The sequence below is a fragment of the Protomyctophum bolini genome (genome assembly GCF_963924005.1).
Source record: "Protomyctophum bolini genome assembly, chromosome: 2".
Taxonomy (NCBI): domain Eukaryota; kingdom Metazoa; phylum Chordata; class Actinopteri; order Myctophiformes; family Myctophidae; genus Protomyctophum; species Protomyctophum bolini.
In genome coordinates this window covers 15,111,117-15,123,802 of record NC_137863.1, presented here as the reverse complement: position 1 = coordinate 15,123,802, position 12,686 = coordinate 15,111,117, and the positions used below count along the sequence as shown (strand labels likewise).

At 40.1% G+C, this 12,686-nt stretch overlaps 1 protein-coding gene across 2 annotated transcripts in view; it reads left to right on the top strand.

The window, feature by feature from the left end:
- The window catches only part of LOC308324811 (metabotropic glutamate receptor 4-like), a 154,085-nt gene that overhangs the window by 102,254 nt on the left and 39,145 nt on the right, over positions 1–12,686 (top strand). For both annotated transcript variants that reach the window (XM_080777113.1, XM_080777112.1), the window contains exons 3-5: positions 5,805–5,940; positions 7,332–7,486; positions 7,969–8,109. In XM_080777113.1, coding sequence (XP_080633239.1) covers positions 5,805–5,940; positions 7,332–7,486; positions 7,969–8,109 — 432 coding nt within the window. The remainder of the gene's footprint in view (positions 1–5,804; positions 5,941–7,331; positions 7,487–7,968; positions 8,110–12,686) is intronic.

Genomic DNA, 12,686 nt, shown 5'->3' with positions numbered 1-12,686 from the left:
GTATTACATCAATGGATGGTCACACATTAAGGAAGTCGAGGAGTTTAAATATCTGGGTTCATATGTGGCTGACAGCTGAAAGGACTTTCTTGCCAGAAAGGGACAAGCCTGGAACACCTGCAACAAACTCCTCAGAGTCTGGCAGTCCAGTGTTTCAACCTCCACCAAGGTCTCTTTCTTCAGGGTTGAAAGCATCCTATTACACTGTATATGGTGCTGAGACATGGACTATGAAGAAGGCATTACAAGACCGGCTTGATTGCACATTTATACAAGTCTCCTCATGTCTGTTAAAAACATCTCCTGCATGGAAAACTCATCCAACCAAAGAGCAGATCTATGTTGAACTGGCGCCAATAACATACATATAGACACAATCTCCAGGGATACAGGACTGACATTCCAATAACTGGGAGCAGCAATGGCTGACAGGTCTAGGACCTTGACGACAGTCGAAGGATGAGGATGATCTATAAATAAATACTTATTCAACTCATTGAACAATGGTAATGTATCAATAAATGAGGAAAGGGAATGCATTTAACACCACAGTATAATCCAGTACAAGCATCAGCACTGGTAAAGGGCAAATTAAATGTCAATTGGCAGAAACTGATTGCATCAGTAACGACTCAACATAAAATTAACACCTTCTAGTGCTGCTAACAGCCAATGTGAAGTGGGTATGTTGTGTAGAGCTGTAGATACTGATGGTCTGATCACGGTTCCAATTAAGGTAGCTTATTTGAGTCTTATCAGTGTGTCAGATGATAGCGGTGGGAATCACACTTGGACTTCACAGTAGTATTTTGTCATAATTTAAGTTATGGTGTTGCAATAACTGTATGAACTATAATTGTAAAAAGTATGTTGTAGCTAAAATGATACACCTGGTTAGACAAGAACATTTATTTTAAATACATTGTTAAGAGTAAAATAAAATGAAGAACTAACATAGGATTCAGTTCTTTCCCTTTCCCAAAATCTTGGTTGACACTTTTAACTCAGGAATTGTTCCTACTTTAGGCATACCATCCAACATTTGAGTGTGAAAAATAAGGAGACTTTCTGGTAGGAGGCTAACTTAGCATTCTAACTTAGTATTCAGTTAGTATCCACATAGTATTCACTTACTGTAGTATCCACTTAGTATTTACGTAGTATCCACTTATTCACTAAGTAGTCACTAGTCAGTCACATAGTATTCACTTATTCACTAAGTAGTCACTAGTCAGTCACATAGTATTCACTTATTCACTAAGTAGTCACTAGTCAGTCACATAGTATCCACTTATTCACTAAGTAGTCACTAGTCAGTCACATAGTATTCACTCAGTATCCACTTATTCACTAAGTAGTCACTAGTCAGTCACATAGTATTCACTTATTCACTAAGTAGTCACTAGTCAGTCACATAGTATCCACTTATTCACTAAGTAGTCACTAGTCAGTCACATAGTATTCACTCAGTATCCACATTCTGTAGTAGCCTATTCACTGCATCATCTGCAAACTGTTAATAAATATTTAAATCAATCAATCACTTTGTATCCACGTCCACTGACCTGGTATTAACATTATGGCCCTAGCTGCATATCAGTCGGACTGAGTTGTCCAAAATGATGGATAATTTAAGACACTGCATGCAGGGCCACTTATGTAGTTACCTTGTTATTATGTTGGTTGATGTAGAATCGTATTATGTTCATCCCTTAGGGCCGTAAAACAGTCCTTGCAAAGGCAAGAGGAAGAAAAGATGACGTGCATTGTGCATGTGCAGTACAGTATACACTGTACTGTAGGGAAATTATACATTAATTTCCCTACTTTACAGTGTATACTGTACTGCACAATGCAAATACAGTATTAGAACACATTTATTGTTTGTGGTATGTGCTCTGTACTGTACATGGTGGGTTCATGTTAATACAATAGTATTACTTCTCAAAACACCATTTATTGTTGATCTGATCCACTCCACCAACTTTCCTAATTGTCTTTTCAATGGTATTTGATCACCATATGTCTCTTTGTGTATAGTCTGCAGAGCCACTCAAGTAAATAATTACCATGTGGAACCCAACACTGGTTCTGGTTTACAACAAAAATATGACCTTATGTCGGCGAAGATGTAGAATTGCTGGCCGGCTCCATATATGCAGATCTAGGTGATGATCCAGATCAAAATGGAGCCTGTCATGAGGTGTCACGGACTGACGGCCATTTATTGAAGCCATCAAGCTTGTAGATCTGGTATTTTCACAATATTTGTGTCAAACAGAGTCAAACAAAATGTAATGCCTCAGCTCCTACAAAGTGCTTGGCAGGATGGGGGGTCCCAAGTTCAAATATGATTATTTATTTCTGAAAAGATACAGAACCTACAGCCTACAGAACAGAGCCTACAACATGAGAATTAAACGCCAAACTAAACTTTACAGTTTGAGGATGACAAGGTTTCAAAGACATTGGTTCAAAAATGCACTTGCAGTATGGGATGTCATCCATGTTTTCTTTTTTTGCTTTTGTTATCTCATCTACAAAAACTCACCAAGTCCTCAGATTCACAGCGATCCTTTGTAGATCATTGTGCTGAGAAAGCATGGCACGCGAACAGTACATGCCTGCCAGGGCTGGAGATTGAATCCCACTGGGAGGCTAAAATGCACTCATGGTACTGTGAGGTGCTTAGACTGTGCACACTGGAAACAAACAGATACGCACACGCATCCAACTATGTGAAACGCAAAACAGCTGTGTTGTGTCTCATCTGAGTGAGACCTACATAGAGAAGAAGGAGAGGACACTGGAGCACTGAGCAGCACGGACATTTTAAGCCTTTTTATTAGGTGCTAGTATACAAAACGACCGCTATGCCGTCTTCATCAGTCATTCTGATGTTCCTGTGATGCACCGGACCAGCCGCTCCAGGCTTGAGGCGCGTTGGTAGACTGTCTTTGTTCTTGAGACCTACATAGACTGTGATCATCATTACCAGAAGTCCATAAGGAGCTTCATAAAATATGAACCCCAGAGTCTACAGATTTGCAACTTCTTGTCTTTATCATTTATGATAAACAGCATTCTCAACAACTTTGAGCTAAACCAAATGTGGATAGTATGACTTTAGTCAAGTACAACTGCCAGCAAGGAAGAAGACCACGTAAATGGTGGAAGAACGAAAGAGCAGACTTACCACTGCATTTTCAGCTGCATCATTTCCGTGAAAGATGTAGCTGAAACATCAATGTTAAGCCTGATTTATGACACCGTCGTACGACAGATTAAACATTAAGCATTCTGGTCAAGCGAGAGGACCGAGCAGCTTTTTGCCTTTAATTGTTCAATATTTTTGCACACTCGCTTGGGCGCACTTGTGATCATCAGTCATTTTTGTGCCACCAACAAGCTGGCAGCTACAGTAGGTGCGATGCATAAACAGCCACGTGAAATAAGACTGACAAATTGTACTGTAGCATGATCCTTCATAAAATATTGAAAAGGTTTGGCCTTTCAGTCTCTAAACATGTCTCCATCAACACTGCTACTTAATGTCTGTCTGCAGTGCAACCACACAGCACTGCAGTGGCACTGTTCCTTCACTGTTCTCTGTTCTGCCAGCTACACTACAGGAGGATGAACACCAACAGGCTTATGCATAATCACAATAATCACAGCGATCTATCACTGAGGTGCAATCTCCATAGTTTCAGAGACCACTGTCTGAGAAACACTTGGCTTTGACAGTGTGAGACATGGCCTCCTCTTCAGAAGCGTGTACCAAAGTTTTCATACTGCACTGTAGTGTATTTTATATGATATACTGTATACTGTATATTTATGTGTGACTACGGTATGTGAAACGGGTGAAGTTTTATGCACTGAACCACCCTTGGCTTGGAATGATGAAGGGACCGCATGGCCCCCTTACACAACACATTCTCCTGCATAAATGTCCTCTCCCCCAGCCTTAATTTCATTAACTTCGACATGATTTACCAACCGCATTCTTTGTTTGGTGTAATCAGCTAAAATAACATAATTAGTAATACATGGTTTAGTACCATTTTAAAGATGGGATTATGAGGGCAGAATCAAATTATCCATCTACAGAACAGTACATCCAGCTGCCTCTGTATGACAGAACCCTGGATGACCCAGCTGTGTTATTTAGACAACATCAAAGACAGAATATATTTCAATTAGATGCAATGAAAGCAGAGGTGAGATGGAGCCCCTCTCCAGATTTTCTTGTTTAAATTTTGAAAAGAATTCCTGTGCAGTGCAGATAACCGTTTTACCTTTTGGCTCACATCACACACTTTGTATTTCTTTTGATTATATATTCCTCCCCTGGGTCAAGTGTCTTGATGAAAGCTGTGCTTGATAGGGAGGGACAGCTTCAGGAAAAAGTGAAACGTGATTTTCTAACTGTGATATACCACTGGGGAAGTGTCGGCAGAGTTAAAAAACCACAACGATCCCAGCATGAGAACCCAGGTTAAAAATACATACTGTATTATTGCATAGCAGTGCATGGTGGCCATTTTCTGGTGCCATTGTTCCAGGCCCCATTCATTTTTCCCATAGAGATTTCCAAAAAATAATCAAAAATATAAAACGACAGAAAATGGCCACAGAAATGGCCGCCACTGCTATGCCCTATACTACGTAGTACCGAGCTACAGGCAAGTAAAAATAATAAAAGCTGATCTCGCTAAGCAGTTTTATTGAACACCCCAATGAACCCCAATACACACCCATTACACAGGTGGCTCAATCAATCACTCAATCAAATCAAATCTTAATAAGAAAAACAAAAACCTTACGTTTAGTCGAATATACATTGAGAGCATTGTTAACAGGAAGAAAAATAAAAAAGATGTGCTGCTGAAGTGATTGTATAAGTCACCTTGTGCATAAGGTACTGCTGAAATATATTTTTAATCCTTTAATAATATATTACAGGGAAGTTAAATTAATGTTTAAAAGACTCTCTCAACCATGTAATTACAGACCATTCTTTACAACTTATAACCACCAAGAAGAAAAGCTACTGTAAACTTTGCCAAGCAATTCTTGTGGACGAAAGAAAGAATGAAAGAATGGGAACTATCACAGTTCATCACAGTGTAACTTAAAACACAATGCTGAATCATCTCAGAAAACATATAGTAACATCACAAAATCCTTCTGTGCAGGGGTGAAAGCACAACTGTTGACCGCTAACATGAAAATAATGTGTTCTTCAGTTGGCACCATACTGATACACTATGCTGTATGTAACTTGCCTGGTGTGGTAACCATTACCAAAGGTGTGGATTCGAGTCCACTTGATTAACTTGATTAAATAAAAAACATCTTGTAACGTGCCGGAGGCAACACCAATGGGCTCATGACTTCACTTGGAATTGAGCCCGCTTTGACTTGAAAATACCGTATGTATACCTTCACACAAACAAGCCCAAATATTAAAGAGGATGTTCTTTAAAAAAGTGTGCCAGGCAGGAATCATTTACCTTTACTTAAATTGATTTGAAGGACTTTAAACTAAAAACTTTAGATTGGGACTTGTCGGTTATATTGAGACTTGACTAGTACCTTACCTGGCTTGACTTAATTGGGACATTGTGACTTGGAACTTAAGTTTAAAGCTTTGAGACTTACTTGACTCAAGTTTATTCCAAAAAATGACTTTGTCCCACCTCTGATATGTAAATTACTGTCATGGTCCTTATTAGTGACTCTTTGGTTACTCACAAATGACTGAATACTGTGTTCTGTATCTTTCTGTGTCTGATTAGGGGGTGTGTGTATCTTCCAGTCGGTCAAGATTCCTCGGGAGGCCAAACAGGGAGAGTTTGACAAGGTCATCCGACGACTCGGAGAAAACCAAAATGCGAGAGTGGTCATAATCTTCGCCAATGAAGACGATATAAGGTAAGGCAACATAGTAACTTGATAACCACTGTGAAGATGAGAATGAAAATGATTCTATAAGACTGGACAACACAGACCATGGTGGGGAAGGGCGGTAACAGAACTGTTCTGAACAAAGTCCGCTGAGACATTATAATGAAATGTTAAAGCAAACTAGAAACTGGTGCTCAGTAGAGCATACATCTCTGCCAGGAGGCATGCCCTACCTCTCTCCATCTTTCTCCCTGTCTGGGGCATGATGACAATGTTTGGGGTTGTGCGAGTATGAAATGGAACGGGGAAATGGGGGGAGGGATATAAATATATATCCCTCCCCTATATACATAATTATGCTGCAACCAGAGTAGACAGCCTACTTGGAAAAACATCTATGGACAGTAAAAAAGCATCACCAGGACAAACATATATAACCACTAAACAATGTTATAACATTAACACCTAATACAGGGGTCCGCGACCTTTTTGAAATGAAGTGCCATGTTGTTTTTATTTTCTAGATAGTTAGTGTGCCATGTAAACATTTTTGAGTGTCCACGAATATAACCTTTTCCCTTATTTTAAAATATTTTCTTTCACATTGTTATAATGATAATTAGACTGTAACTCAGCAACCCAGTCAGAGTTTTAATGAATGTAGAATTATGTGCAGCAGTGCAGGATGCAATTTCCATACACATATGGGACTTCATTTATTTTACTAACTTTTTTTTAAATAGATTATTTGAAACCTAAAATCACGTCTCTCACACTTACCCAATCTGTATCTTTTCACAATTACCCAAAACATGTTATTGTCAAATCCAACATGCTTCTTAGGCAACTGTACATTGTGATTTCAAGATGGTGCTGCATAGGTGATAGTTTTGATACATGTGTTCCATGTGTGAATGTCAGCACTCTGTCAGTCTTAAGACAGCTTGGACTGAATGTGCACAAAATTACTAATATGCACATTTGACATTTCCAGAAAGAGTCTTGAGATTTGGCAGATTTTGTGTCAATCTTGTTGTCTGTCGATGAACTTGTACCATCCATACATAATTCGCCCAATACGCTGGTTCCAGACCTTATTCCTATGGGATACATAATACATATTCCATAACCTGGCTGGAGAGCCTATTAATTGTAGTAGTAGCCTACTAGTGTGAGACACGCACGCACACACGCGCACGCACACACACACACACACACACACACACACACACACACACACACACACACACACACACACACACACACACACACACACACACACACACACACACACACACACACACACACAGGTGAAAACCTGTGAAAACACGACTCCTGGCAGAGATAATAATCAAAGCTAAAGCCTGAGAGCCTGACCCTACACACAGTGTCATCTGTGTTCCTTTGTGTCTACGTAGGCGGCTGCTGAATGCTGCCAGGAAGGCAAACCAGACAGGTCATTTTATCTGGGTTGGCTCAGACAGCTGGGGTGCCAAGATCTCTCCAGTTCTGAACCAGGAGGAGATGGCAGAGGGAGCCATCACTATCCTGCCCAGACGCCACTCCATCAGAGGTACATTGTGGAATTAACCACTTGGCAAACAGAGTTCGTAACACTGCTCTTTTTCCCTTCTGTACCAAACACCCCCTGGGATGCTATAATAACAATAACAACAACAACAATAATAATAATACACCTTTTATATAGAAGGACAAGGATATTTTGATCTGTTTCATGTAATTAAATACTTTTTATGTATTGGTGCAGTCTTTGTAGATGTGCTGGCATTGTGTACATGCACTTCAGCTCCACTGTCAAGAAGAGTTGTTTGACAGGGGTGAGAGAGTTCCCTCTCTACAGCTTTATTAAAAATGTGGAAAATGAAACAAAGAAAAATAATCTTTGTGCTATCAGTTGATCTGCTACAAACAAACTAACAATTTAAATATAATTAATTATATAAGCAAGTCAATGTCAGAACACTTCTACCTATCAGTTTGCTGTGACACTGTCTGTGCGTCAGTACCAATGAAACCATTGATCTGTCCATGCAGGGTTTGATCGTTATTTCATCAGCCGCACGCTGGAAAACAACAGGAGGAATATCTGGTTTGCAGAGTTCTGGGAGAACAACTTCAACTGCAAACTCAGCCGTCATGCTTTGAAGAAAGGGTCTGGGCTCAAAAAGTGCACAAGTAAGATATTCGTCTACATCAGTTAACAGTTACTTATATAAAATATATAAATATTTTCACGGTTTTGCGTTGAATGAAGTGACACATTTGTCTTGATGTATTCTCACTCATGCTCACCTGTTAAACACTGGAACAGAGGCAAATGTAATATTTAAACGTGTGGTTCGTCTCAAGGCCCATTGCAGCATTGTACTGTATAACTGCTGAGTCTGAGGTGTTCACACACCTGGTCGGTTATAGCAAGTTAATGGCTTCATAAGTCTTCATGGTTAAATATTGTGTACCTGCAGGCCCTGTGCCACATGCACATGCAGCTGCTGATAGCACTATCTGTCCATGTGGAAAATCACTGGGAGATTTTAATGAGATTTAAACCCAATTAAGGAGCCCAGCACATATTTAGAGGAAAGGGTCAAAATTCTCAGTACAGAATGTTTCTCTTGGGGGTTTCTCACAATGCCCCATGCCCCCAAACTCCTATCAAGATAATTATGTGCTTAATTAGTTCATGGAATCTGCAAGACAGAACAAATGGCCGAACATAAAGGAATGTCTCATCATCATAATTTGTTGTAATCACAATATAATATAATTTCATGCCTGTGCATGTGTGGCTGTCCGTCCACCACTTTGGTCCCAAACAACACTGTATGTAAAAACTAAAATCTAGATGCCATGCAATGATTGATTAGCCCATGGCTTTTCCTCTAGCGCCACCCTTTGAATTATTTAGTCTTCGTGTATACTGATTGTCAAAGCTCGAATATACCTGCACCTTATTTTAACATTATAGCCTATTACATTCGCATACTTCTGACCAGCATCTCTGGGCCTTCGACATTATGTATCAAACATTCATTAGTTTTATGAAAGGAAATTAACGACTGAGAGACTTTTTATGAAATATCATGAGTCAGACCCCATAAGGGCTATATGTATACATGCTTTCCTTGTTTGTTTTCTTCTTTTGACCTGGCATGAGTCAGACCCCATAAGGGCTATATGTATACATGCTTTCCTTGTTTGTTTTCTTCTTTTGACCTGGCATGAGTCAGACCCCATAAGGGCTATCTATCCATGCTTTCCTTGTCTGGTTTCTTCTTTTGTCCCGGCATTTTTTTCCTTTTCTTTTCTTCTTTTTTTTTTTACAAGCAATAATAATACGTTATTAGGCTTGTAGATAAGAGTCATGAGACCCATAGGGTCATAGGGTTTCTGTACCGTGAGGCAGCTTGATGTACAAGTACACCCCCTGGACATAATTCTAGTAGCCTATGTCGCAGGGACTTACTATGAGCTCAAATTGATGCCAAGTGGGGAGGCATTGGCTCCCTTTGTTAGAGACTTTGGTATGACTCGGGAGGCCGGGATCAAACCCCGACCTCCCAATCTCAGGGCGGACACTCTACCGCAAGGCCACTGAGCTGGTTCTGCAAGACATAGATTTGTACATTTGTGTGCCCTTATCTGCAACATTCATGTTTCTTCCCTTTTGTTATATACAGTAGGTTCTTGAATGTTTTATTTATCTTATTAACATTAACATGAATAAAAACATGAATACATTTTGTTTGCCGGTGATATGTTTTGGCGCATCTTAAATACAGTATAATTAGTGAGCCCTCTTTGCATGTTTGTGCGTCCGAGGTCCCACAGCAGGCCAGTAGTCCAAGTTTCCCCAAAGTTGGCACAAATATCGATGCTCATGGGTTTGGCTTTAGTTAGGCTACTTTCCCTGCGATACATTTTCATACAATTCATAGAAATTGCATAAGTAGTAATTTCTTTGCCCAGATTATGGCCACCAGGGGAGCAGCTCTACTGTGTTTGCTTGCCATCTACACTGTACACTGGAAACTGCAAAGACAACACATTCTCATTCCCGATGGTCAGGATAAAATACAATGTTGCAGTGCTGGTCAAAGGCGGGTTAGTTAATTGTTACATTAAAGAAGCAATGGTAAAATAATAATTGGCATTTGAGCCACGGACCACCATTTGATGAGATTGACCCAAAACGTTGAATATTTTATTATCGTTGGATAAGAAGACAATTTCATGCTGTATTGATGTTGGTACCATAGAAGAGATACTGTAACAGGCAAACACAAACAAAATAACTATTAGTCTACATTCTCTAATTGTGTAGACTTCTTGTAATGTAGTAAGTAGGCCTAATGCAGATGCTTAACAATACATTTACTCTTGAGAGTGTAAAATGAAACCAAATTAACCCACACCAAATTCAGTCTTTTCGTTCACTGAAAATAGTTAATGTACAAACTCACTTTTTAGATCTGCTATTTTTGGTGAGCGTTCGTTTTCGTTTCGCGGAACATTCGGCAGTTATGACATATGCCGAAACTATAGGGACGCTGGGGTTCACATGGTCAACCTTTATTGTCAGCTATGCATTCTGGCGAGGCCGGGGGACCATGCAGCATCTGTTTCATCACTGTGTGAATATCTCAGGTGTCTCTCTACCATCTTCAAGGCGAGTCGACCATGTGGTATATGGCTGCAGAATAACCAATGTCTTCAGGAGGACTTGGATTGTCAGTGTGATCAAAGAGAAGAGGGCTGGGCAGTTTTGGGATGTGGCTGACTGGGGAGATGAGAAAGACAAGTCTTTTATGTGTGAATGAGGGAGATGTAAAACTGATATTGATTAATGGTGAGAGGAGAGAAAAGGTAGAGCAGCCTGGGTATCTCATGGTACCCTGCTCTGCTTTCCCTTGCTAATTGATGTTGTTGGGGAAAGTAGAACAATGCAGACAAAGCAATGTCCTTTGTATTAGTTATGTTTAGAGTTAAACTACAGCATGGAATGCACCAGCACTAACAATATTCTTTGTTTTCCAAATAATACCCAAGTTCTGCTGGTAATGGCTGAGTGGACAGATGTATTGTTCTAAAGGGGTTCAATCATGCATACACTGTTGCAATCATAGCTTTTTGAATGGCACTTTAGTAACTAATTTGGGGCGAACAACTTCAGTAAACACAAACTTACTAGAAATATGGGAATATACAATATGATGCGTTTCTGATATTTCCTCTAAAACAAATTATATTGAATTTACCGTAGTAGGTCAAATTAATTTAACCAACTAAACCTATTACTATCACTTCACATTTATGTTATTTTGTTAGTTTTGCAGAGCTATGCATGTGCAGCAGCTGTCTTTCTCTTCCGGCACTATTTTTATTACCATTTTGGATTTTCTTTATAGGTGTAGGTGGAGGAGAGTAATCACATCATTGCATAACAGTATGAATTACCTTATCTGATTGTATTAAACAGCGTTACACTACGTTGAATTTATGGACAGAAAGTATAGTTCATAACATGGCTATGATGGATTTTTATGAAACAAAAACTTGACATGCATACAAAGAGGATAACTTTCCATACAGCTTCAATATTGGTGAGTCTAGTGTTGTTTAATAACCAGGACTTATCTGTTTCAATGAATGGGCTGTCAAGAGTTGGTATTGCAACTTAGGATGCCAGATAGCATCCTAGCATCTAAGTGGTTGGTGGCTACTATAAACTGGTAGTTGCTGTTGCATGGCATTGTGGAGCCTCGGATTTACGGACACTCCCTCTTCCCTTCCACCCCTCTTCGAACTGCAGCCATATAGGTGCTCTTTGAGAGCAGTTTTGAAGAATTCAAGGGATTCACATGTCTTAATGGCTGTTGGTAGGGCGTTCCACATTTTAGTGGCTGGACCGACTGACCTCCTGCGGGACCGACCGATATCCCGCGAGACCGACTGTGGCGATCAGCGTTTTGATCTAGCTCCTCCTGGAGATTGTTATTACTTTTGCAACATGCTGTGGACTTATTTATTATAAAGAGTCATGCAAATCATGTTGTTCTACTCATAATGTATTCAGCGCTTGTACAATGTCATGGGTCTTTCCTGAAAATTATCCTACATTTTCATGTTCAGGACTTTGACATTTCCAGAGGTTGTTGTGGTATATGCTGTGAAAGACTGTGTGACCTAGACAAGAATGGCAGAAAATGAAAATGAGATGGTGTGGGCAGTCTTTCAGACAGCGAAGACCGGATGGCCTGTCGCCAGGCAAGAGCAGTGAAAAGGTCAAAGGAGTATTAGCCAACATAGACACTGTCACAAAGTGACTTGTGTGACACCTCTGAGTGGGTGATGCCATCAGTTTGAAACTGATGTGCTTAATCTGAGTGAATTTCTCTGAGAGAAGGCTAAATGCTACCCCCAGGAATGTGTGGGAGGGAGCCAACTCAGCAATAGGAAGAGAGAGAGAGAGTGGCATAGATAGAAATGGCAAAGGAGAGATGGGGAGGGTGGTTGCGCATGGAACAGAATCAACACAAAGTTAGTGTGTAGTGGCTGCCAAACCCATGTGAGAAAAATACCTCTCACACCCCATCTGGCTTAGAGGGCTCCCCATGGCTTATGTGTGTCAGCCAAACGGTTACAATCTCTGTCCAATTTCTGGCCCTGTGGTCCTTAATTGCAGACCCATAACCCCTGTCTTTAATTCAAGCATATGAAGGACTCTTGAGATAACCATATTAAAATGCCAT